The sequence below is a fragment of the Drechmeria coniospora genome, chromosome 01 (genome assembly GCF_001625195.1).
Source record: "Drechmeria coniospora strain ARSEF 6962 chromosome 01, whole genome shotgun sequence".
In the NCBI taxonomy this organism is placed as follows: domain Eukaryota; kingdom Fungi; phylum Ascomycota; class Sordariomycetes; order Hypocreales; family Ophiocordycipitaceae; genus Drechmeria; species Drechmeria coniospora.
In genome coordinates, this window is record NC_054389.1 from 10,611,245 (window position 1) to 10,636,640 (window position 25,396).

Below are 25,396 nucleotides of genomic sequence, written 5' to 3' on the forward strand. Positions count from 1 at the left end.
TCATCATGTTCTAATGCCTACTCACGCAGCAGCTGCGCTCCTCGTGCGAACGAGGTGCGACGGTGTGTCCTGGAGCGGGTCATTGTCACTCTTCATCTTCTCAATGCCGGCAACTTGCTCGCTCGCCGGCTTATCCTTGTCCGATTCGCCCGCTTCGCCCAAACCGACAAGGTCGATGAATTTCCAGCACTCGACACCACCGTTGCCGCTTCGATGGAAAATGGCCTTGTCATCGTTGACGCCCTCGTCGTTGACGCCCTCTGCAGGCGTGGCGACCTCATCGACCGTCTCGGCAAGACGTAGTTCTGCTTCGTTGACGTCGACGCCCGCGCCGTCGACGAGGTCGTCGGCATGCGTTGGGGCAACGGGAAATCCATTGACGCGAAACAGCTGAAGTTGGGCGCGAAGATTGAGCCGCAGAACCCGCTCGGGGTTTTCGGCGCCAAAAACTTTACTGGTAAGCCAGGGGAACAGAATACCGAAATCCGACTGGCTCAAGTGGGCCGAATGGACGACATAGAAGAAGTTGGGCTCGGCATGCTTGACACCGCCTGGGCGCTCGAACATCTCCGAGGTGACGACGGTGGCGGACGGGTCCGGAGAGAGGATTCGCGCCGTCAGGTGTAGATGCTCCGTCCATTTGAAGAAGGCCTCGGACTCGACGGCCAAGAGTGCCCTTCCACCCGAGGCCGAGGGCAAGTCGGCAAACATGGGCAATGGCAGCCGGAGGAGGGGAGCCGAGTTCGGAGCGGCGAGCGGCAGGCACCACATGTCGAGGAGCATCGTCACCGTCCTCTCCGTGATCTGCCGACGAAGACTGCTGCCTTTGGCCGGGGAAAACAGCGGCTTCCTCATGGCCACCACCTCGGCCGTGTCGGCGTAGTAGGTGCTTTTCAAGAACTGGACCATCGTCGCCGCGCCAAAGCTGTGTCCGCCAAACACGACGCGTCCGGGGTCCTGGACGTCAAGCTGAGCGGAAAACTGCTGCAGGCTCGGCGTCGACAGGTTAAGGTTCGACACAGCTTGGCCTTGGTCTATGGCAAGGACGGCGTCGTGTATCAAGCCCAATTCCCAAAGCCTCGTCCGCAGCTGGCCTTCTCGGGCTTCGTAGACTTCGGGCCCTGCTTTATGCGATATCTTGCTGTAGGGGATGATCCGCCGGTCCTTGTTTGCCTGGCGGACGAACGCCGTGACGGCGCTACCGTCGCGATGCTCGGGGCAAATGACCACGACGCCATGGGAGGCGAGGGAGCCGGCGATGTACGAGTACGAGTTGCGGCCGCCGCCGAGGCCATGCGAGAAGATCATTGTCGGCCATCGCCCGTTGCCCGTTTTCGCCTCTGCCATCTTCGCATTCTTGCAAACCGGGATGGAGGTGTAGTGGAGATGTCGGGGAAGGAAGCTACTCGGGCATGGTTAGCAAGAAAACGCTCGCCTTGGTCCGATGCGATCCGGTCAGGCCCTTACGATAAGACCTCGGCCAAGGCTGAGCCTACGCCGAGGAACTTGGTATAGGCAGACACGTGATGCCTTTGCGGGTTTGGCAGCCAGCTGATTCGCTTCTCGCCCGATTCGGGAACGGCTGGGTAGAAGACGCGAAACTGAACCGTCGGAATGTCGACCGCCTCTTCGGGCACGTCGCTCGGCGCATTCAGTTCCGAGACGGGCGTCTCGACATCGACCGTGCCGACTTTGTACGGCCCTGTGTACTCGGGAAAGGCGGGAACCAGGCTCATGCGGGCCAGGCAGGCGGCGATCTTGGACGCCGCCGTCGGCTTGGGCGTCATCTTTGTTGGTCTCGACAGGACATCGATGACAGTCTACAGTAGAGTAGGTAAAATCAAAGTCAGTGGTGCAAGCAAGGTCGAAATAGGGTTGCAAGTAAGTAAGTATGTATTAGTTCAGGATCGGGGGCGTGACTGATGCGAGGGTCTTGGGTGTCCATTCCCAAAAGAGACTGGTGCGGCACGATGCGATGGCTTCGAAGCTGCTCTGCTACTGCCATGTCTCTGGTCTCGTCAGTCTCCAAATATTAACCCAACAACCCAACGCCCGCTTCCTTCTCGCCGCCCACAAGCTCCCAGAAGAGTAGTGGCACGACAACCCTCTCGGAGGAAGGGACGCGTTTTGCACGGCTGTTTGCTTGCATGAGCTGTCATCGCAATGGTAGACGTTTGCATACTGTGAGTAAGTAAGTACACTTTCCAGTAGTGGACCCCTATACTCGTACAAGTATTGTGTTACTTATCAACATGTATTACTCCGTATAGCTACTTGAACTCTACCCATGTTTTGTGTTGGAGGAGCACACCTACTGAGCACATGCTACGAGTACCGTACATAATACTCCGTACTCCGTACTTCAACCTACAACATCATTTCTTACCTGCAGCGCCTGTTTCAGCCCCTGGCCAACGAAAACGGCAAGATACAGCTTTCGGCACCGTGTCATCCACGCGCCCCTGACCAACCACGAAAATCTCCTGCTCGAGGATTTTACGCTCGAGAACCTCAACCGAACCTGGGTGCCCATTCAGGGTTGACATTGTGTGACAACGCAGGGGACTATCTCTAGTGATCAATGCATTCACCGCCTTCGTCCTCACCCCTAGTCACACTCGGGAACGGCCTGCTAGCTACTAGACTTCTACCACTGGTGAACCCGTTGTCTCTGACATGATCATTCCCGATTCTTCTTCATGACACAAGTAACTCATTAAAACAAGCCAGTGATCATTCTGCTGGCGGTCAGGACATGGCGGCTCATGCTTGCTGCATAAATGTGGCAACGAACTTAACAACACTGGTTGCCTGGATGCAATAACTACGTCAGTCATTCCTGTTGGTAGGATACCTCTGGCTGCTTGGATGCAACGGCTGCCTAGGTCATTCTAGCTGCCTAGATGCAATAACTATTCTAATTGCAAAGATGCTACAAAATCTAATTAGGATCTGACTAATCTAACTGATCGATTGGGGAATCTCTTTTTCTTGTATACAAGGACTGCTCTTCTTCCTTTCCTGTTACTGAAATGAAGCATAACAACCATACCGACTTGTATTTCCTAAAATTCCACTGTTTTGATTAATCCCTGTTACAAATCTCCTACAGTCCTCTGCAAATTATATATTTTGCAATAGATTGTTCTGCCAATACCAGCCTATCAACCGCGCAACCGTCTCACTCTCGAAACTTCACAAAAACCAAGTGTTGTTGGCAGCCAGCACCATGGTGGAATACATACAGCTCCTTCCCCGGGTAGACTGTACCTTTCTCCGCCGGCTGGCAGCCAAGTCCGAACATTGGGCTGAAATGGCAAAATGGCTCGAAGCCCACGTCTTGAGAAAAATGGAGCGCTGGACCACGATGGCGCGACAGGGCGACGTCATGTATTGCCATTCGGATTTGCACCAAAGCCTTACAAGTCGTCTCAGGCGGTTTGAGCGGAAATTCTCCGTCCCTTTGCAATGGATCTTCGTTAATGAAAACTACGTAATCCAAAGGAGCTTCCTGCGCCTCCCCGAAGACATGCACGGCTCCGCCTCCGGCTACGGCCACCTGACCTGGGCTACCGGCTTTTCCGAAATCTTCTCTGGTCGGATGGGCGGATGCGAAGAATGCATCGGGGGCAACGTTCATCCATGTCAGTCATTAGTGACGCGCGCTTACCTCGAAATCATGGATTTCCCTGGCTTGGGCGTCGGAATCATGTTGAATTGGATGAAGTTCTCGAAGCCTCAACTGATCAGGATTTCTACTTGCATGGCCATGGTCACTTTGGCCGTCATATTTGGCAGGCTTGACTTGCCCGAAATTTCGAACTACGTGTTGGACGTGCTGCATGTATGGACAACATACCTCGACTACAACTGGCCCGTGTTCTGAGAAACCCTCTTGTCGCAACTTGATCTGAGGCCCTGGATTGGATGGGGTTTTGCAACGACGGTTCACATGAGTTTGTGCCCCAGTCTGCTCTTCTTATTTCCGTTGCGGCAATAGCAAGCAAATTGTCTCGTCTCGCAAACTTGGGCCCCTCATCGAGTGGTAGCTGGTAAGAACTCCTGTTTACAGAAGCATAACACAAGCGATGCGAGCTTCTGCGAGAGGGACCCTGTTTTTTTGTTTTGTCAGTGGGCTTCATGTTGCCATCAAAAACTTGGCAGTATCACAAGGTTCCATGAAAAGGCTCTTGAGCCGCCGCCGTTGCGGTCTATCTTGTTCAGCGAGCGCAGATATTGTTCACCAGTCATTCCGGTGCCAACGGCGACAAGGAAAGCTGAAAGCTGTATGCCTCAATGTCGTCATGGGTAGTTCACAGTTGTATAATATGTAATATTCTTTTCCAGCACGATTTCGTCACCTCGGATTGTCTAGTACCCTGCCCCGCCCCCGAGGAGAAGGTCCCTACAGACTGCCAGCCGTTGGTGTGCTTCGGTCAGTAGCTCGGTGTTTGCTTCTTCCAAAATCCCCTCGACGACATCCAGCAGCTCTGGAAGGCCCTCGTGGAGTAGGCCGGCCGTTTCCTCATCCAGCTCGCTAAGCACGGCGACGCTGGATAGATACGCGGCCATTCTAGCGTAGGTGCTATTGGCCATCTGTGACGGGTGTAAGGGAAACCCCTTGCCGGGGGGGCGGCCCACGGCCTGGACAAAGGCCCAGATAGACAGGACGGCGTAGTAAAGGATCCAGGGCCTGTGGGGGTCCGTCTCGTTGCGAAGCGAGTACATCGACGTACTGTTGGGGCTGCTGCATATGCTCGGGCAAGGGCTCACGAGGACGCTGTGGAGCAGTCGGAAGGCGTGAAGAATCGCATGTCGAGTCGAGGCCCGCTTCGCCCACGAACTCATACGCTTCACCGCATCGGCATAGTCTATAGAAGACACCTTGCGTCCGAGAAGGCGTTTCGCGCCAGCGTAGATTTGGCAGTCTACGATGTCGGCGTAAAGGCTGACGTGAGCGAGATGGAGGAGGAGGGAAGCGCTGAGTATTGGACCATTAGACAGGGGCCGCTGACGCGCGGCATCCGGGCCCGTGACGGTATGCGACACGGTAACGTCAAAGGTCGTCTCGCAACTGTCGAGTGCTTTGAGAAGCATTATCCTCCAGCTGCCGAGTGGCTCGGCCTCGGGCGTTTGGAGATCTAGCCATTTGAGATGGGCCATTTTGTGACCCAGATGCCAGCCGACGCTCAACAGACCGGATAGGATGATCATGCAGCCGAAGGGGTGCGTCTTGACTTCTTTGCCGTGCAAGACGCTCTTGAGCTCGTCGAGGAAGGAGACCTGTCGGGGACGGCACGTGCGGAAGTTGCCGTCGAGCTGTCGCACAAGGTCGGCGTTATTGGCCGTCCAGAGATTGTCATCACAGGGCAGGGGGAGGCGAATCTCATGAACGGCCATGTCGGCAGCGTGTCCGAAGGTGGCGGCGTGAAGGATGTCAAGCATGAAGGCGACGAAGACGACGCGGCGCATCGACTCCGCATCCGCCCATCTGGCCCACCAGGTACCGACATCCAAGGGGATGTCGTCGGCGCAAGTGCTTCGAACCAGGGGAGATTCACTACCAGCTGTACCTATCATGGGGCTTCCTCGACGGAGCAAGGCCAAGAAGGAAGAATGGTATATATGCCCCCTTTCGTGGAATTTTCTCGACGAGTACATCTTTTCGTAAAACTCCAAGAACAGGAGGGCCTGGGCCACCCAAAGGCCGATAGGGGGCACCGAGTCGTCCGATGTGGCAATTTCCCATCGCACGCTGGCAATGATGACGTCGGCAAAGGCGCCGTGCTCCGACAACCGGCCCGTGGCATCTCGGCTACGTTGAGAGGCTGCACCGAGGGAGACGATGACGAGAAGGAGGAGTATCGGGCATCGGTTTGGCGAAAAGGTGTGTTGGTGGACGACGGGGAGGCGAGGCGAGACGTTGTCCCAAAACTCACAAAGGCAGTCCCGTACCATGTCGAGGCTGAGGGCTGAGGGGTAGCCTCCGCTTTCCCGTACGAGATTTGGCATGAGGATATCGTACTGCGGTTGCTTCTTTCGAAATCTTTGAAACCAATGCAGTAATTCCTGGCGTCGAGATTCCGTGACGCACTCCCCAAAGGCATCCGACTGACAGACTGCTACGTCCAATGGCGGAAGTCTGGAGAGCGATTCACCGTCGCAGTGAGTCTTGTTCTTCAAGTTCGATTCCAACATGGTGTCGAGGAAACGTAAAGGGGCCATGCGCACATTGTTGCACGTCGTTTGAGGGTCGAACAGCCAGGCGGCAAAGCTGCTCCGGCCCCGCTGGATGGCGGCAGGATGCGTCAGGTTGGCCAAGTCCACCATGGCCGAGGGCTCTGACAACGCCGCCGCATTGCCACCATATGTTCCCTGTCTGTGAAGGTAGGCATTGGAGGCCGGCTGGTCGTCGAGGGGCGAAGTCCACGTCGTGCTGCCACTCGTTTCGGTGGTCGTCGCCGCGTTGATGTCGGGCGTCAGAGTCGGCAAGCCGGTGGCATCGTGAGGGCCGCCAGAGGAGGGCAGTGGTCGATTGTAGTGGTCATTTGGGTTATCATTTCTCCGACTTGGCCGAGGTCTGGACGAAACCGACGTTGAATCTGTGCCGGTTTTCGCACCCGTCATCGAAGCATCAAAGCAAGGTATCTTGTTGCGTGGGGTGTAGGAAGGTGATGAGCGATGTCGGTTTTTGTGTCGCAGAAGCAGGTCGAGGCGCACAAACTTTTGATTACAGTCGGCAACGTCGCATTGGAAAACGTCCTTGGGATTGTCTGAAGCTTGCCGTGTCAGTGCCTTCATACGAGGCAGCAATATGGGTTCATCCATCAATCCGAGATTATCAGGCGTACACAGGCACAGGCACCCACGGTTCAGCTGGTGACGCTGCAGGTGCTCAGCCCGCGAATATAACTTGCCACACCCTGCATGTTCGCAGGGAAACCGGCGTGGTGCACCCTTCCGACTTGCGCGTTTGTATCCCCCCACGGCGTCACTGCTGGCCGATAGGGGTTGTGAGGCCATCCATGGACCGACCGGCCGAAGGCACGTAGATCTGCCAAACTCCAGCGCCCAGCGTCAGCAAGCATGAAGTGATGGAGCGAATCGAATTGTTCTCGTGAATGGTACTAACCGTTCGAGGGGGTCGTGGTTTCTCTTGGTGCCCACGCACGAGCAAGCCGAGAAGCGACAAGAGGTAGACTCGCACGAACCGACGGACAGGCAGGCAAGGGAGAAGTCTCGCAAGAAAAGAAGTACTTGGGCGAGCGGGGTGAGGAATAGAGTCGCGTCGTGGGGGCAGGGTGGTGCACGTCCAACTGTGCAAGTGCAAGCTTGTCGGTGTGAGTAAGATGAAGGAGAAATACAAGTATGTGTTCTAAACGGAGTAGCGACGAACTTGCAAGCATACATGATGCTATTTGGACCTAAGCACTCCGTACGGGCAACAAGGATATCGTAGGCCTGACCCCCACACACAGCTTGGTGACGAAATACCTTGGAGGGTATATCATGCTATTTATCATATCAATCACCAGTGTTTACACCCCAAGGACAGCACTTGCATGTACTGCGCTCTGTAGGTATTGTATTGTAAGTATTGTTGCTGTGGTGGGGTCTGCCTGGTATCTGGGGAAGCTGCTACGTTACGTTCGAGATGCTCATTGATCGTGCCTACACATATCCATCCAGATACGAGTACAATTCGGAGTACCTAGCCACTCTGCAGGCATCAAATATGGCACAGGAATCGACGGAGTAGCAACCGTCAGCCGGTACTCCGCACAAAGGCCCGTAAGCAATAAATTCATGACGGTCTGGAAGCCATCCACTCCATGCCAGCTCCAGCTCTCTCGCGGCGCGTGCCGTGCTTGGCAGCTGCGAGAGGCGCGACAAGATGACGACATTGCCGAACCACCAAACCGCTCTCTCTCTCTCATCTGTCACTCTCACCCAGCTGGGGTACGTCGAACAGACTAATGGACAAAGGCGTCGTATGATGCAGCCCCCGGTCGTGGGGCGAGAAGGTCGTATCAGTCACCCTGTTCCTGCTTCCTCCTTCGTCCCTGACTTGTCGTCGTGTTCTCGCCAAAATTTGGACGGCCCAAGCCCGTTCGCAACAGCGGGCTGGTCTTTGCCGAGCCTACCCCATCCACCCCCAAGGCTTTGTCCCGTGCTGGCTGGTGAGATGTAACCTGCCATCCGCGGGGATCAAGCCCGTTGAGGAAGCCGACCATTCTTTCGTCGTGCACGACGAGGACCTTGGTCCCTGAATTCGCAGGCGGTCATGCGCCCGTGCCTGACGGTCCTGATTCTTCGTCTGCGCCTGCCTCTCCGTCCTCCAATTCAATCGATGCCGCCGCGTTATTCAGTCCGCTGTCCTGGTTGCTATTCTCTAGCCCCTCCGCGGCCGACAGAAAGTATTGGGTAACTTCGGGATGATCGTTGAAGTTGGCCAAGTCCAACGGAACGTCGTTGCGTTCGTTGGCTATCGCTGGTGACGCACCATGATCCATCAAGAGCTTTACCGTTTCTAGATGACCGCCCAATGCTGCCCAGTGAAGGCCGGTGTTCCCGTGCTCATTGAGATCGTCCAGGAAAGCCTGCTTCTCCTCCTTGGGCCGGCCGTCGAAAGTCTGCAGCAACGCAAGAACCGTTTCTGGCGGCATGTCAGCCCTGTTCGGTTCACGTTCGCGTTTGAGTTTGCATTCGCTTGGCGGACCAGAGAGAAGCTGGTAATTTTTCACCCATCATTCTCTCTAAACTCCGCTGGCAAAGCTCTTCATTGACATACCAAAGTGACCGTTGCCGGTCGCCATGTGTAGTGTGGTTGATTTGCCTTCATCCTTTGCAGCCACCAGGATCTCGGCTGGTGAGATCTTCTCCCGCTCTGCCAACTCCGTCAACGTCGAGTTTAGATCCGCAGCCTCACCAGCCCGGGCAAAGTAAATGAGATCGTCGATCTCGTCTGCCGTTAGTTGAGGCGCCATCGTCATTGGTGATGCTGCAGGTCATCGGTCGCTTCACAAAATTTTGAGAGCCGTCTAGTGAGGGGACTGTGCGGAATTCGGCCGCGCACCATTCACACGGTACGGAGTGGGGTGGGTTGAAACGTCGCGTTATTGGGGGCTGTTGAAGTTGTAAGTAGTTTGACTATTAATTATTACTCCGGACTCCGTACTTGAGTACCCATGTGCAGTAATTAGACCCATGCATCATGCAAATCAAGTAGTACTACGGAGTAAGTACGGAGTACGGAGTATTACTTACATGCTTCGCACCTACTGCTAGCTAGTAGTAATGTACGAGGCGGAAGCCACCAATTCGCCCTCCCAGCTCCCATTTGCCACCAACTAGTAACCAGCGATTCCCTCCACGTTAGCTGATAGTACGGCCCCCAAGTGCTCGTTCAACCATTCAAACAGATTACCGGCATCGTCAAGCCATTGAATCTCAGCCTTTACACCCATCATCAGCATCACTTGCAGCTCACTCTTGAGAGTGGCCAACTCGTCGTCCACCGAGACCAGTTCATCGATGCGGTTCAATGTACCCTTGGCAAAGGTACGGTCCCTATGACTAAGGTATCCGACGGGGTCCCGACAACTCGTAGACGACACGGAAGTTCTTGAGGAAGGATTGGTGCTCATGGAATGATGCGTGAAACGGGTCGGTCCGATGATGTCCATCCCCGCGTGCATGTGATGTGCCTTGACGCCCAACCAGCGGATGCCTGGATTGTAGGTTGCAGGTTCGCCGGGTAACAATGCCCCAGAACCGAATCGATAGCATCGGAAGATGTTGAGTCCGTCTGGGTCAAAATCGGCCAGAACAAACATCGGGATTTGAGGATGCTGCTCATGGAGGAAGCGGAGGAAGGACTGTGTAATCAAGTCCGGGTACCCCTTTGCCTGCGTACAGTCAACTTGACTGTGCCGCCAATGGAAGGATTCATTTTTTTACCGTAACAAGCAATCCCGGACCGCAAATGGACGTCTGCCAGAATTGGGTCGAGAGCAACGCGCGGAAGGTTGCCTGAATATGTCAATGGGAAAACTTCTGGCTTTGTGAGCACAACGCACGTCTTTTTCCATCACCAAGATCCATCGGGTCGATGGGCACTCAACGGTAGATATCGATCGTACGAGCGGTATTGGAGTTCCCTGCAGATGTTAGAGGGGGGCAGCCTGTGGTTGCATTCGACGGACCGTATCTCCCAGGGATGCATCAACCTCCGTGCCATCGTGGAGATGGATACAGATGGGACCAAACACCAGACCCTTTGCTGTAGCAACCTACGAGGTGTCAGAAATGCAGTCGCCTCGATGTCACACGCCCAAGACTGACAATGTTCAACTGGTGGCGATTCACACCCAACGTCAGGGCTAGGCCATCCACGAGGTTATCAACCACTCGCTGCTTCTCAAAGAGCTCCTGATGCTGGTAGAAGATATGACTGATACGGTTAGACTCGAAGTCGATTCGAAACCGAGAGACCTACCGTTTGGTGAGAATCGTGCCGGATACGAGAGCATCGTGCGAAAGCTGGAGAATGAGAAGAAGGCGGGCTAAAAGGGATGTGAGGCCGGAGTAAGGCGTCTGCGTCGTAGATGGAGGTCATACCGAATTTCTTCCCTTCCGCCAGGCTCCTGCCAGGGAAACGTACATGGCTATGTTGAATCTCGGAGCGGTTGCCTTGTTGCAGATTTCTCGGGGAAACCATGGCAATGCTGACCTCCTTCCTATCGGATAAATCATCAATGATGGACTCCATGATACTCTCCATCCGGGCTATCAGTGCACCGGTGGCTGAGCTGGAACGCAATGCGCCTGTCGAGACCTCGTCGAATGTCGTCGGATCCTGGCTTCGAGACATTATGCTGAGCACTTCCGGGTACAATGGAAAGCCGATCTTTGGGCGTCGTTATGAATGGGGAATAGGATGCGAGGAATCGGCTCGGTTCCATATCTGCACTTTTTTTTTTTTTTGCGGCAGGATAGTTGTGCAGGTGCATAGTCGGTGCCTCGTTCCTGCCGTTCCAACCATCAACGTGCTTTTGCTGGTCTTCCTGCCAGAGATATGGAAGACAGCAAGGAACACGTATCCCGCCCTCCCTCCTTTCACCCTCAATGTCCGTCTAGAAGCCCCAGAGGCCTTGTCAGGAAGTCAACGAGGCTCTGAGTGGTTTAGACAAAGCAAGCTATTGTGGCGTTCAACCTCCGCACAGAGATGGCCATCACACCAACCATGTCGGTCGAGAGAGATGGGTGGTATAATTTCGGTGCACAATTGTCAAATGGCACCTGCTACGAATGAATATAGACGATCACGCAGGAAGAGACTACTAGATGTTTCGATTTGCTGGACCTTGCCGTCTTTTTCATGAATCAAAACGTCCAGTCGGCGGGCGTCAAGTCATGCGTGTCCTCGCCCCGAATTTAGCGGTCCACCTGGACGTCGGGGTACTTTCTCGCAAACATACCCAGCGCCTTGAGCGTAAAGGTGAACTTGTAGTTCGGGTACGATATCATGCACGACTTGTTGAAGACGCCCTCGATGGCCTCCTGCAGCCACTCCCCATTGGGCTGCTGACGTCCCATGATCAGCTTGATGCCCTTCTTCAGCGGTTCCTTGTCGGGGTAGTCTGCCTCCATGAGCCCGATGAGGGCCCACGCCGTTTGGACGACGAGCGAGCCGGAGGGATGCTCGACGTATTCCATCGTTTCGCAGGCCTGACGTGGTTAGACCATGTGCGCACGCATCGGCGGGAATAGGAGACATACCTTGTAGCTTTCCGACCATCCGCCGTCCTCGCGCTGCTTGGAGACGAGAAAATGGCATCCTCGTCGGGAGACCTTGCTGTTCGAGTACGTTTCCCCGATGCTGGCCATGCTTTCCAACGCGAACATGGTCGCGTACGTGAAGCAGATGCCCCAGCTGCCGTACCAGCTGCCGTCGATCCGCTGCGAGCTCTTGATCCAATTGGTGGCCCTCTGGACGAAGACCTTGATCTCGTCGGTCCGGTACTCCGGCCAATGCTTGTTGAAGAGGGAGAGCGCGGTGACGCAAGCCGTCGTGCATTCGGGATAGTCGTACTCGATCATGATGCGGCCAAAGACCTCGGCCGCGTTGAGCATCTCGAGATACTCCCCACCCCTCCGTGCTTCGTACGACGACAAGGCGCCATTGTCGTTTTGATACAGCAGCAACGTGTCGACGGCGTCAAAGATGCGTTGCTCCTCCAGCACCTCGGGGAATCCGCCGACGTTTTGGAGGAGAATGATGGCCTTGAGGGCCTCCGAGATGCAATCGCTGACGCCGTAACCCTGGTCGCGGTTGCTGAAGGGCCAACCGCCCTTGCGGGGCTGCCGATAGCACTTTTCCTGGTCCTTGCAGTTGTCCCGAATCTGCTGCCGCTCGAGGTAGTGGAGTGCGCGCTCCAGCATGGGCCGCCATTGCTTGTCATGCTGCAATCCGGCTTCGAAGACGGCCTGGATCAGAAAGGCCGTGTCCCAGCACTGGACCCCATTCGTGCCGTTGCAGAGCATACCCTCGTCCTTGAGCCACAGGAACTCCTCGAGCCGTTCAATGTGCCTCTTGACGCTGAAGGCGTCGGGTCCGTCTCGGACGTAGCACACCAGCGTGTTCATCGGCGCGTTGACGGGCGCCAGATCGGCGTAATCCGTGTTCGCATCCTCCATGTCGACCAGCTCGCTGACCCAGGCCTCGGCCTTTTCCTTGATATAGTTTGGCCTTAGGTAGGGGTTGTAGACGTTGACGAGAAACCAGTTGACGCTGTTGAGAAGCCAGGACTTGGGGTGGTAGTTGTCGGCCGCCGCGATGCTGTTTCGGTGGCTTGCCCAGTCGATTTCCGCATGAGGCTGGACGAAGAGCTCCTCCCGTAGACCTCGAATCACGTCCGTCTCTTCGCAGCTCCACTTCCTCGAGTAGAGGTAGCCCATGGGCAAGAAGACCTGTCGAATATGGATCCACCATCGCCAGGGAGAGATTGGCAACCAGTCGGGAAGAAGCCAGATCTCGGGCGGCACCGGGTTGACAATGTCCCAGTCCATGACGCCGAGGACGGCAAGCCAGAATTTGGCCCAGTGCGGGGAGTTGACGGCGCCGCCAAGCTTGTGCAGGGTCCCTCGCGCCTTGACCATCAACGGATCTTCGGGGTCAACGCCGACGAGGCGGAGGACGGTGTAGTTGAGAGTGGTGCCGAAGACGGTGCTCTCGCCCTCGATGTGAAGACCCCAGCCTCCATCCTCCGGGTTCGCTCGGGCGGTGAGATAGTTCTTGATCTCGGTCGCGTAGGCCGACGGAATCGGCGTTTTGGTGACGTACCAGGTGATGACGATACCTGGGAGAAGAAACATCGGTCCGCCGTACTCGCATCCCCAGTGGCCGGAGGGTAGCTGGAGCTTCTCGAAGAAGCTCAGACCGTTCTTCGTCGCCTCCAGTGGCGATTTCGCTCGCGGCAGCGCCGGGAGGCCCTATGGAAAACGAAAAGAATTGGTGAGCGTCCCATCCATGGGGTCGTCCAGGTCGCAGCACCGCTCCATGCTTACCAGCGGCATGTTCAGATAGTACTTTTCTGCGTAGCTCTGGGGCCAGTCTTTGGCCGCCTTGTCGTCGGTCAGGTAATGCCACGTGTGACGACTGTCATCGTCCTTCATCCTCCACCGGCTGCGGTCCGTCCTTGCCTCGATCCGCGGCTTCCTGGGGAATCCATGCGTGGATTTGTTGACCCGCTTGTGCAACTGGGCATCAGGAATATCCCGACCAGATGAGGTTGCCATGATGTGTGGCAATGATGCACCCGAACGCTGAAAAAAATAGAAGGGAAGCGAGTAAACAAATTGGGGGAACGGTTCAATGGACGAGAGGTTGAGGTAGAAAGACTCACAAATAGGATGTCAGGTTCATCATCGGCTCGGAGTGTTGGCAACTTCCGTCCCCGTTCCTGTTCAGAGCGACTTACTCGTACGACCACACTACAGCATGCAAGTACTCTGTAGGGGTGATAACAGTATCCGCGCGACAGAAGGAAGTCAAAAGTTACCAGACGTGACAGTAGCCCCACTTTCGGACGTCAAGCACACTATAAAGCCAGTACCCTCCTAGTGCTAGTCCTGCTGTTAAACACCAACTGAAGTACTGTACTCCGTACCTACGGAGGCATTACGTACTAACCTAGCGCAAGGTGCCAAGTACGTGCCTACGTCAACTGGATACTACAGTAGGTACTCCGTACAGCGCAGCAAGCATCTCGTTGATGCGGGACGCACCATACTACCACGGAATTGGTATTACGCTTGTCTATCGTACTCGGGACGTAGCAGACTGCTACTGGTAAGTACCTACTAGGTAAGTAGTAATGTTAGGTGCTACTCCGCAACAATAAGTAGGACGTTCTGTTCATGTAGGCTGTACAGTACATGTACTGTACCGTCTGTACGCGAGCACGGAGTACTGCTTGCACTATTACTTGTGCTGCACTGCTGGTGGATGTTCTCACCATGCACGTTTGAACCGCGCCTGTTATAGACGGCAGGTGGACGCGTAACAGCACGCTGTGCAGTAAATACTGGTAGGAGTCGGTAATCGTTCTAGAACATCCGACCAAGTAACCCCACCTCGAAGGCTATTTACACCAGTGCAAGCTTATAGTATTAGTAGTTAATGCATGCAACTACGGAGTACTCCGTACCAAGGCGAGTGCTTGTACTGTACGGAGTACAGAGTACCGTACTTAAATCACAGTACTTACTTACTCCGCAAGTGCCGCTTAATCACTGAGCATGCACACACGATTAATGGACCCCCACTAACTCAGGTACCTGATCGCCTCTTTCATCATACATCACAGCTTCGTCACCTTAGTCGCTTCCAGGCCTTCCCAGTGCTCCTTTTTGGTGCCCTCAAACTGTGCAAAGCTTTGTTTGTTTTCCTTCACAAAAGCTATTCATCTGTTTCAGCACGCTGACGGACGGGCGTGTCTGCTCCGTCTCGCCATGTCGCACATCACCCTCGCGCAGCAAGGCCTCGCCGCTGTGGAAGCGCAGAAGTGGGAGGAAGGACTGGGCAAGCTCTCGCGGGCGCTGCAGTCATCCTCTAACCCAGCATGGCTCATCGCCCGCTCGAAGGCGCTCATCCACCTCAAGCGCTTCCAGGAGGCGCTCGACGATGGTGATCGTGCCTGGCATGCCGCTTACGAGCGGAACAAGCGGCCTCTCATGGTCGAGGCTCACTACCGACGGGCCGTGGCCTACTTCCGTCTGGGTCAGCATGCCAACGCCGACTGCTGCTGCATCTACGCCATGCGTCTGATCAAAGGCTCGTCGGCCGTGGAGAAGGCCGATCCGAAGGATGCCAACGTCGACGACCGAGGCTACTGGACGCCAACGCTGCAGGACGCCATGGAGGAAGGCAAGGCCGACAGCTACAACCAGAGCGACCGGGTCGGCGACATGAGTCTTGGGATGAAGCGCGAAGGCTCACAGGCACAGGTCGGGGAGTGGCGCCTGGCCAGCACGCTGCGGATGCAGATTCTGCGCGCCATGGAGAGCCTGCCGCAGGAGGACGAGGCACGAAGGCCGACGACAACGCTCGTTCCCGAGAAGAAGGCTCCCGCGGGAATCGTGCATGCCTTGACCAAGGCGGAACAAATGAAGGCGGAAGAAAAGAAGGCGGCGGCGGCGACGGCCCCCACGGCGGCGAAGCCCGCTGTTCCCAGCGACACCCCTCTACGGGTGCAAGAGTTTCAGAGCAACGTTGACATGTCGGTATCCATCTTTTCGAAGGGAAACACCAATGAAAAGCTCACGGTCTCTTTCCTCCCCGCCGCCGTCGAATTGGATCATATCGTGTACCCGAGCGGGCAGGAAAAGCCCTTCCGGCTCGATCTCTGGGGTGAGATTGATGCGGCCAAGTCAGGGTACACGGTCACGCCAAACAAGGTGGAGCTCAGACTGGCCAAGAAGATGGCCGGAAAGTGGCCTCAGCTGCGGAAGGAGGAGAACCGCGAGGCAGGCGGGCCGTAGGTTACTCTCTGCCACGCCGATGGATGGCACTGACACTTCTGCCAGGACCCAAGGCAAGCAAGCCGGCAGCAGCAGCAGCGCCGTGGCAGCAAATCCCTCGACGGTGGACAGTTCCAAGGCCACGGTAGGTGGTGCAGTCGACCAGGGCGCCGCGCATGCGTACCCGTCGTCGCATCGGCAAAAGGTCGCAAAGGACTGGGAGAAGATCGAGGCGGAGGATGAGGAGGAGGGAAAAGATGTCAACGACTTCTTCAGGACGCTGTACAAGGGCGCGACGCCGGATCAGCAGCGGGCGATGAAAAAGAGCTTCCTCGAGAGCAACGGGACTTCGCTCAGCACAGACTGGAATGACGTGAAATCGCGCGAGGTGCAGGTGGTGCCTCCACGGGGCGTCGAGCCGAAGAAGTGGTCGCAGTGACGGGGCGCGGTGACGGGGCGCGGTGACGGGGAAGGGTGGTAGAGCCAAGGCGGCAAATTCATTTTCATTCTCGTTTCTACTCATGTACGCTTGATGCATGGTCGTCACCATCACGCCGTCTCGGGGCGAGGGCGATGAAGGAAGCGCGTTCCCGTCCCGCGTCCATGCCTGGTCGTCGGTGCCCTCCCCCTCCCCATTACGTCGGCCATCCATCCCACTTACCGTCCATCTAGGTGCCAGGTCTCGGCCGACGGGCAGGATGTACGGCACGAGGTCTTGGTTGGCTATGCGACGGCGGTGGGATGCAACGTCTTGACCCTTTCCAGCACGTGCCGATGCCAGGGCGAGTGCATCAGGTCCTTCTGGGCCAACTCGGGCGACCACTCGACCGGTCCCCGGTGGGCCTCTGCGCGGCCCTTTGGGATGTGGGAGGCGGTGCTGAGGAAGTCTTCGGCGGCAATGTAGGCGCCGCGCAGCCAGCGGGAGCCGCCGCGGGAGGTATCGAAGGCGGTGCGGCCGTGCATGAGGCGGAGGTTGTCGAAGATGACGCACTCCCCGGGGGCCATCTTGCGACTGTGGAGGGCGTCGTCGGCGTTGACGAGGGATTCGAAGACGCGAGCCGCGCCGATCCATGGGCCCAGGTCCGGCTGGAGGCCTCGATGGGGCGCTTGAAAGGGCGGGCTCCAGTGAACGGCGGCGAAGGCATCGCCCTCGCCCTCGCCGTCGTTTCCGTGCTCGAGAGCGATGACGGGTCGCGATGCCATGTACCGGTGACCGTTCTTGTCGTAGCCGTAGGGGACATTGTGATGGGCGAGAGGCGCCATCGGGGAGCTTGGGTGCCGCGCAAAGGGCCAGAGGAGGCGACCGACACGCTCGCCGTCGCTGAAGAGGCTCTCGCCGCCGTCGCAGTCGTTGTCCATGCAGTGCAGGACCTGGATCATCGGCGGCGGGTCGAGGTAGAGGAGATCCTGGTGGAGGCCGAGGTGGACCGTCGTGTACGCGACGTTCTCCGCTGCGACCTTGGCGCGGACGTCAAAGGTGCGACCGTAAAAGGTTTCGCGGATGTTGGCGAGTCGGGTCGTGATGGCGACGACGGACTCCTCCGATCGTGGCACGTTGACGAGGTAGACGATGCCGAGGCGACATATGTCGATGACGGCATCCCAAAAGGCCGGGCTGTCCTGCCGCATGTACTCGTCGTAGTCGATGCGGCGGATGTGTCTCTCGAGCGTCGCACCGTCCCAGTACCGAACGCCGGTGCGACGGAGGATGCTACGCTTCCGAGGAAGCGAGCCGCCGTCGTCGCATTCCGCATGCCGACGGCGACGACCGAGGGTGGCGTCCACTTCGGACCAGGGGAGCAGCATCTCGTGGCCTCCTTCGGCTCCCGCCCGACCCCCTCGAAGCGTCTGGCGGTAACGCGGAATGTCGTTGCGAAAGCGGATGGCGAGTCCTCGCTCCGTTGACCGCACGTCCTCGAGGCCAATGTCGAGAGGGATCTCGACGGAACCAAACGATTTGTTCCCCGAAGCTGGGTCTCGACAGGCCACACAGGTGCAGCTATCCCGCAGCGTCGTTGGTGTCAAGAGACGACGGCGGGGCCTTGCTCGTCCATCACCAACGCCATCGCCATGCGCAGAAACACGATCCCCATCCTGTATGTAAAGCGCGCCCCTCGTCCACGAGATTGCCGTGTCCGACCTCTCGGCGTCGTGAAGGCGAAGGAGCCGGGGAATCTCCCCATCGATCTGGTGCGCGTATTGGTGCTCGTGCTCGTGCTCGTGCTCGGGAGCTTGATCGGGCCAGCGTCGCCGTGCCGCCGCCGCCGCCGTCGCCACCGCCCTCTTCTTCTCTCCCATCTTCACCACCGTCGTCGTCGTCCTCTTCTCTACTGAGCGGCAAAGGTAGCGAAAGCATCGGCGAGTACACGTGGCAGAAGAGAGGGCGGTGCGGGCGCTGGCAGGCGCCGCCGTCGGTCTTGCCCTACAGACGACGGTGCGAGCGGACCCCAACATGGCTGCGAAAAGGAAGAATGAGAGAGAAAGGGATGAAAAGATCAGTCCGGTCGTCTCTTCTATAATTAAGTCGGAAGAATCATATCGCCCATGCAAGAGCAATCGCAGGCGTTGGGGAAAATGGCCGACGGCGCCAAGGGAAGGCGGAGGGAGGTCCGCATTTTATACTATATTATCTCCGGGTTGGCCCGCTTGTATACAAGTGTAAATAATATCAATCGGAGCTGTCGCCGCCGTGGTCGGAGGAGAGTCCGTCGTCCTCTCCTCTCTGGCCTCTAAGCCTCGGTCGATGACCAGTTCGCCTTTGAACCGGTGCTTGCACGACGACACATGTCCGTTCCGCCGACGCCACGGCTCTTACCATACTGGGTGTAGCAGCGTCAGCAGCATTAGCAGAATGCACTCGCTTGTATTCCGCACAGTAGTCCAAGTACGGAGTACTTTAATACAAGTTATAGCACGGAGTAAATAAGTACATGTATACCTAGTACAGATAAGTACTGTACACCTAAGTACATTCGCTCCAGCTCCATCACAACCAAACTCTTGTCTGGTCCCCCCACCCTCTCGGCGGGGAATCTCAGAATGGCAGACCCATGTGATGAAGGCTTGTACTGTAAGTAGTCGGGTCCGTATCCGTGCCCGAGACATTTTCAGCTGTTCGGACCCTTGATCCGTACTTGTCCTCTAGGTTGCATGCGCTGGCTTGGTACCCTACAGTAAGTAAGTACAACTGTGCAAGTATCGCAAGCACCTACCAGTCCTCCATACCCAGTCCTCTATACACGTACGAGTAGGTGTATGGCAATCTTGCTGAACGATTACGGTGTTAGTGAGTTTTGTGTTCCTGAAATGCCTTCGCGTCCCTGGCATGTGCTGTCCTCTCCCCCCCCTACAACACAACAATGTACTTGTGCTGTACTGGCCTGTACATGCTATTACTGTACATACAATAATACAGTGTACGTGTAGCGTAATGAATACATTGTCGTACTGCTCCCACCACCACGACTTTTCGAGCACAATTACATGTGCCAGTGACAGCTTCATCGCCAATGAAATCTAAACACCTCCCCTCCCAGGCTCCGCATACAGGGACGTTGTAGACTGATCATGGTGACTTATCGTACGATCTCTCCCGCACTCGTTGCGCCTTCGCCGTCGGCAGAACCATTCTCCCACTCAACGTGGCGCGCCCATTCCGCCGCGGAATTCATCCTGCAGGCACGGCACGTCTTTGATCGAGTCTCATATGATGCAGCAATGCGTACTGCTGGCACGTCCTTGTCCGAGTCTCATCCTGATCATGAGTCTATGCGCAGTGTAAAATGGAACGTATCATGTACAAGTAATGTACAATGTAGTGTATGTATCATGTAATGTACAATGTCACAAGCCACACTACCGAGTACTTGCGCAAGTGTGATGCCCGCCTACCGGTTTCGGTTGCTCGACCATCGCTTCACCATCACCTCCCTGACCTTGTACAGCGCCAACGCGCTGCTGATCCCCTTCTCCAGCGCGTCGTCAAAGGCGGGCCGTGCTGGCACGTCCACGTACACCAGCACCAGGCTCTTTGTCGCGTGCGACAGTACCCGTACAGTGCTGTGAAGCCAATGCCACGTCTTCTGCGCTGCCTGCTTTCCCGAATCCCTCCACCATGCGTCCGAGTACGAGGGAATGACGATGAGGCCAAACTCGGCATGGTCAAAGACTGGTCCCCTCGTGTACAGGAGCCAGTCGACGCCAAACTTGATGCCCGCTCGCGGCACCCACCCGAGCGATCGAAAATGGTGATAGACAACGTAGTGCAGCAAGAAAGTATCGTCCGGCCCAGGCTCGGGATCGTCGGCTTCTACTCGAGGCGGAAAGTACGAGTGCTGCCGGAACAATCTCAGCATATCCCGCGCCGGCAACACCGCACCCGACAGTGGGTCCGTCACCCTGAGAGCGCCAAGCCCAAAGGCCAAGAAGAAGGCCTCCTCCGTTGTCAGCTGCAGGTGTTCCTTGTTGACAATCGCTTGCGCCTCGGTTGCGGCGTCTTCTTCGCCCATGTCCCTGGCCATCAGCCGCCCGTTGGCTGCCGACGAGTGATGGGGACTCGGTGGGTCTGATGACTGAAACGTGTTCGATTCCACGTCACGAGAAAACCGAACGCTTTTCTGCCGTCTCAGTGACTTGCTCTCGACAGGCCCGTGAGATGCGTCCGAAGATCCCGTGGCAGTCGATGCGACGTGTAAACAGTCGTCATCGATGCCGCCTGCGGCAGTGCCATTGACCTTGAAATTCTTCACAACATTTTTTGATTCGTCAGCCGTCGGAATCGTGGCCGAGGACGCGTCCTCGACATGTCCGTTCGTCAAGGCATTCTTCTCTTGGCAGGCTGCCGGCTGGCCGACGGCGGATGATGTAGCATCCGAGTTGGGCAGCGACAGGAGCTCCAAGGGCCCGGTGGGTGCTCGCGCCGGGGCCGAGGCATCGGCTAGCCTCTCCGTTCCGGCCGACGCCCGACGTGCTTCTTCCAGCCTCGTGCTCTGAATGGCCTCCTGCTCAAGCCTTGCACGCTCCCACTTGGCTTCGGCCCGCTCCTGCCGTCTTTGGACAGTCAGAATTTCACTGACATGCGTTTCCTGCAAGCCGAGCCGAACCTCCTCTCGCTTGAGCCAATTCGGTTCACTTCGGCTCAGGCTTCCCTTGCCGTAGAAGCCTTGCTCCCACAAGGCTCTCATCGACTTTGCGTCAGTCACATGGACCGACGTCGTAGCCTCCGACCAAACACCCAGGTGCACCACCGACGGCTCGGCCGGGGGGGGTGAGAACGTTTGGCTTAGCCATGCTGACAGTACGTAGAACAGCGAAATGGGATTGCTAGGATAAAAGGTGGGCAGTGGAAAGGTCCGAATCGGAGCCGGAAGGGCATATATCTGGTGGATAGATGGCCCGCGTTTCTGAGAGCGCTCCTTCGATTGCGTCTTCAACGGAGGCGCCTGTGTTTGGCCAATTGCCTGCGGATTGATGTCAACCATTTCGCATGGGCTTCATTTTGATCTGTCTGGTTGTTAGCACAACCTTTGATATCGGTCGATGCATCGCCGCAGCCAACCCAAAAAAGTTCCGTCTCTTCGCTTGCTCAGATACCGTTGTAGTCTATAATTACGTGCAAACACGGAGGCCAAGTGAATGGATCCTCTACGCACAGTAGGTAGTCATCATCGCAGCGGCATCGACAATCGGCTGCCGGGAAATTGCAGAGGCCTGTTCCTGGCTTGCCCTGGAGCTCCATGGCAACTTTGCTATGGGCATATCTCAAGATCTCACGGGGACGGCGGGTGACGAAAAGGGAGTCTTACTTATCAGGACATGGCCAGCCGATGCTGCTCCAACGAGTGTGTAATCCGAGAGAACGGACCAAAAAAGTACGACGGCCGAATGAAGCTGTGACGGCAGCCAGAACAGAGCTCCGGCTTGGTAGCTCTTTCAGGTCGAGGAGCTAGGTATGATGGAGAGAAGAGATTTCGAACCAACTTGGGCCCCACCGACGAAAATTCATATGCGGTGCCCATTATTCGGCCAACTCCTTGGAATAGTTGGCCAACCACTGGTGGGCCGACCGGCTGTGGCTAGCTTGCAGCCTTCGCCTCGGTACTCGGTACGGAGAGAACGTTCCTCGCTCATCAAACCCCCCCAGAAGGGCATCCGGATTATTCATGGGCGGTAATTAATCCGAACAGCATCAAACGCAGGTCCTTACGAGACAAGCACATACCTACTTCCTGTAGTAATACTGACTTACTTACTGTAGTAATACTGTACATAATTTCATGCTACAGCTGGGATTTTATACAATTGTCCTTGAGTAGCCCTTGGGCAGGCATGCACTTTTCTGGCATCCAATTCATCATCTCGCTCATGAGACGCAGAAATTTCGCCTTGTCTTCCCATGCCGATTTATCCCCATGTCTTCAAACGAGCAGACAGAAAGAAGGCAGCTCCATCCCGCCATCAAATGCACCTGCAGCAGGGTGAGCAAAAACTGAGGTGTACGCACGCGAGAATCCGGCTTCTCAAGACGCACCGCACCGTCTTTGGAAAAGAAACTATCCCGCTCTCTGCGGAAATGGAGCATGGCAGCATATATTAGTTAAGATTGCCGACCCTCTTCCCCCCCTCATTTGTAACAATTCCACGGTGTTTGACCGGTCCGCGGCTTTCTTTCAAATTCATTCCCGAGCGCGGAAAATATTTCATTTGAGCCCAACCCTCACGGGTATTCTATCATCATTCGAGTAAGGATTGTCGGGAGCGGGGGTGGACAGAAGTGCAGAGCAGAACCAAGTACATGTTCATTTGTATCTTGTACCACCCAACCTGAATAGCGGTCCTGTCACTGTGCGGTATCGGGTTGCGCCTCACCACCTAGCCACCATCGCCCCACCTTTCGTGTCGGCCCGTGGTACGGCTGCGATGTACAGTAAATTTGTTGTAATAATAATAGCCCGTAATTAATACGGAGTGCCTGGACTCCGTACGCGCCATATCCCCCCTCCCCCCCCGGCTCTGCGCCGGAAGGATATCGAAAGTCTCACGGTTCGGCCTCGCCTCATCCGCCTGCTGGACTCTGCCTCCGGGCACGTCGGCAAATCTGCGAAGAGGAAGAGGCCTTACAATGTTGTCCCCCACCGAGATTGGTGCCCTCATCTGTCTTGCATGGGCCACCTTCGTCGTCGCCGTGCAGATCATCGGCATCAGTGCTACGTAAGAGGCCGCGACAGATTCCAGGATCGCGGCTGACGTCGTTGTTTTCTTCAGTTTCCGATACTTTTCCCGTCGGCCGCCTCCTTCGGTCTCGTCCAAGCTGGGCCCTGACGCTCCCGCTGTGACAATCATTCGACCCGTGAAGGGCCTTGATCCTCACCTGTACAACTGCATCGCGTCGACCTTTCGGCAGGACTACCCGATTGATAAAGTTTCGATCCGCCTCTGCGTTGACAGCGAGAACGATGCTGCATATCCGACTCTCCAGAAGCTCGTCGCCGACTTCCCAGCGTTTGATGCACAGGTTCTTGTCGAGAGCCGCGATCCGGGTCTGCACGGTCCCGACGCACGCCCGATGGGCCCGAATCCCAAGGTGCGCAATATCAGCAGAGCATACCGAGAAGCCAAGGGCGACATCGTATGGATCATCGATTGCAACGTTTGGGTTGCCAAAGGCGTCCTCGGACGCATGGTGGACAAGCTCGTCGGTTACGGCAGCGGCGAGACACGGGTGAAACCGTACAAATTCGTGCACCAGATGCCGCTCGTCGTCGACATGTTCCGATTTCCGCAACCCTTGCCATCTTCTTCGTCGGCATCTCATTCTTCCCCTTCGGGCGCGGCGCCTGAGGCGGACGAAGCGGTCGATGCGACCGACAGCATGCTTACTGATATCTGCCGTAACGGCGGTGGGCGCCTCGATGAGATGTTCATGGCGACGACGCACGCCAAGTTTTACGGGGCCATCAACTCGGTCGGGATCGCCCCGTGCATTGTGGGGAAGAGCAACATGTTTCGAAAGTCCCATCTGGACCGGGTGACGGCTCCCGCGCACAACCCGGCAACGAGAAAAGATGGCAGAGAGGCGACGGGGGTCGACTACTTCTCGTACAACATCTGCGAGGACCACCTGATCGGTGACCTGCTTTGGCGATCAAAGATTCCCGGCTACTTGAATCACGGGCTTGTCTGGGGCGATCTGGTCGTACAACCGATGGCCGGCATGTCCGTTTCCGCATACACGGCTCGAAGGGTCCGATGGCTGCGTGCGCGCAAGTTCACGGTCCTTGCCGCCACTCTTGTCGAACCGGGCGTCGAATCTCTGCTCTGCTGCGGCTACCTCGCATTCGCTCTGACCTCTCTACCGTACTTCAACGACAAGATGGGAATTCCACAAACATGGAGCGCCATGGGCATCGCATGGGCCGTTGCTGTCCTCACTTGGATGGCCATGGACTGGCTTGTATTTCGACGCATACACTCGGGCCAGACGGTGGATGTGAATGAGGATACGCCCCCGTTCGCCCGAGGATCGAGCCATTCAGGTGGCCAGCAGGAGAGGACTTTCCGAGAATGGGCCCTAGCCTGGGCCGGACGGGAATGTATGGCACTGCCCATCTGGACTTGGGCCGTGCTGCTGGGCACGACGATCAGTTGGAGGGGAAAGACGTTTCGCGTCCGAATGGATACGTCTGTGGTTGACATGACGCAGGAAACGCGAAACACAAGAGACGAATCGTTCGCGAAGAAGGCAAGAAAAGACCGAGTCGAGTAGTCAAAAGGTTTGGGCAAGCCGACTTGAATACCTTTTTTTTTCATGCGAGTGAGTGCACATATAATCAATTGCACGCGTGCAAGGGACGGAGGGACGGGTCCTTTTTTTTCCTATCATCGTTGGCACGTGTATTCACTGTACGGTCGTCTGCCATGTTCGAATCCCCCGTTCCTTGTCGTCGAGGGCCATCGAGGACGAACACCCTCCGTCGCGGCTCTAAAACTGGACGCTACCTCTGCATGTCCACGCTTACGCTTGCCTGTCGCGGAGTCTCTGTCCCTAATGATGGATGGCAGAGGTAACAATTCAGGCATCGCGTACTGTTTCATGATTCCGTACGACGGGACGGGACGGGACGGGACGGGACGGGACGACCATGGGTCGATCCAGGTGGCAGAAGCAAGTCGTTGCCTTAGAAGCATATGGTATTCTTTGAAGTGGGTTGATAGTAACAGGATCGTCCATTGGCACTGCACTAAAGATGAGGTTTTTGGACGTTAGTAAAGAGGTTCAACGACAAGCACAAGCGTGCTGCCATGGGCGAGAGTATAATTACTGGTGCTTCCCAATAACGAGTGATGCGGTAGGAGTGTTTGCTTATGCATGGCA

The 25,396-nt window shown here is 56.3% G+C and overlaps 10 protein-coding genes across 10 annotated transcripts; 3 read left to right on the forward strand and 7 right to left on the reverse strand.

The window, feature by feature from the left end:
• Nucleotides 1–21: 21 nt before the first annotated feature.
• Nucleotides 22–1,787, reverse strand: DCS_02821 (phospholipase A2; the record flags this gene model as incomplete). Its single annotated transcript, XM_040800147.1, has 2 exons — nucleotides 22–1,402; nucleotides 1,468–1,787. 2 exons carry the CDS (start codon nucleotides 1,785–1,787, stop codon nucleotides 22–24), a joined length of 1,701 nt encoding a protein of 566 aa, XP_040661030.1.
• A 1,442-nt stretch (nucleotides 1,788–3,229) lies between these two features.
• Nucleotides 3,230–3,886, forward strand: DCS_02822 (uncharacterized protein; the record flags this gene model as incomplete). The annotated part of the gene is made up of 1 exon (XM_040800148.1): nucleotides 3,230–3,886. One exon carries the CDS (start codon nucleotides 3,230–3,232, stop codon nucleotides 3,884–3,886), a length of 657 nt encoding a protein of 218 aa, XP_040661031.1.
• Nucleotides 3,887–4,371: 485 nt separating this feature from the next.
• DCS_02823 (Zinc finger, C2H2 type domain containing protein) lies at nucleotides 4,372–6,828 on the reverse strand (the record flags this gene model as incomplete). The annotated part of the gene is made up of 1 exon (XM_040800149.1): nucleotides 4,372–6,828. One exon carries the CDS (start codon nucleotides 6,826–6,828, stop codon nucleotides 4,372–4,374), a length of 2,457 nt encoding a protein of 818 aa, XP_040661032.1.
• A 1,454-nt stretch (nucleotides 6,829–8,282) lies between these two features.
• On the reverse strand, nucleotides 8,283–8,993 carry DCS_02824 (ankyrin repeat containing protein YAR1; the record flags this gene model as incomplete). The annotated part of the gene is made up of 2 exons (XM_040800150.1): nucleotides 8,283–8,656; nucleotides 8,792–8,993. 2 exons carry the CDS (start codon nucleotides 8,991–8,993, stop codon nucleotides 8,283–8,285), a joined length of 576 nt encoding a protein of 191 aa, XP_040661033.1.
• Nucleotides 8,994–9,350: 357 nt separating this feature from the next.
• Nucleotides 9,351–10,873, reverse strand: DCS_02825 (uncharacterized protein; the record flags this gene model as incomplete). The annotated part of the gene is made up of 7 exons (XM_040800151.1): nucleotides 9,351–9,908; nucleotides 9,961–10,032; nucleotides 10,080–10,160; nucleotides 10,206–10,292; nucleotides 10,345–10,453; nucleotides 10,499–10,596; nucleotides 10,664–10,873. 7 exons carry the CDS (start codon nucleotides 10,871–10,873, stop codon nucleotides 9,351–9,353), a joined length of 1,215 nt encoding a protein of 404 aa, XP_040661034.1.
• Nucleotides 10,874–11,436: 563 nt separating this feature from the next.
• On the reverse strand, nucleotides 11,437–13,800 carry DCS_02826 (oxidosqualene:lanosterol cyclase; the record flags this gene model as incomplete). The annotated part of the gene is made up of 3 exons (XM_040800152.1): nucleotides 11,437–11,730; nucleotides 11,782–13,494; nucleotides 13,570–13,800. The coding sequence occupies 3 exons, from the start codon at nucleotides 13,798–13,800 to the stop codon at nucleotides 11,437–11,439; spliced, it is 2,238 nt and encodes a 745-aa protein (XP_040661035.1).
• Nucleotides 13,801–15,015: 1,215 nt separating this feature from the next.
• Nucleotides 15,016–16,462, forward strand: DCS_02827 (SGT1 and CS domain containing protein; the record flags this gene model as incomplete). The annotated part of the gene is made up of 2 exons (XM_040800153.1): nucleotides 15,016–16,040; nucleotides 16,090–16,462. 2 exons carry the CDS (start codon nucleotides 15,016–15,018, stop codon nucleotides 16,460–16,462), a joined length of 1,398 nt encoding a protein of 465 aa, XP_040661036.1.
• A 284-nt stretch (nucleotides 16,463–16,746) lies between these two features.
• Nucleotides 16,747–18,477, reverse strand: DCS_02828 (gamma-butyrobetaine dioxygenase; the record flags this gene model as incomplete). Its single annotated transcript, XM_040800154.1, has 1 exon — nucleotides 16,747–18,477. One exon carries the CDS (start codon nucleotides 18,475–18,477, stop codon nucleotides 16,747–16,749), a length of 1,731 nt encoding a protein of 576 aa, XP_040661037.1.
• Nucleotides 18,478–19,910: 1,433 nt separating this feature from the next.
• DCS_02829 (tRNA-splicing endonuclease subunit Sen2) lies at nucleotides 19,911–21,503 on the reverse strand (the record flags this gene model as incomplete). The annotated part of the gene is made up of 1 exon (XM_040800155.1): nucleotides 19,911–21,503. One exon carries the CDS (start codon nucleotides 21,501–21,503, stop codon nucleotides 19,911–19,913), a length of 1,593 nt encoding a protein of 530 aa, XP_040661038.1.
• A 1,640-nt stretch (nucleotides 21,504–23,143) lies between these two features.
• Nucleotides 23,144–24,787, forward strand: DCS_02830 (ceramide glucosyltransferase; the record flags this gene model as incomplete). Its single annotated transcript, XM_040800156.1, has 2 exons — nucleotides 23,144–23,232; nucleotides 23,287–24,787. 2 exons carry the CDS (start codon nucleotides 23,144–23,146, stop codon nucleotides 24,785–24,787), a joined length of 1,590 nt encoding a protein of 529 aa, XP_040661039.1.
• Between the last annotated feature and the right edge of the window lie 609 nt (nucleotides 24,788–25,396).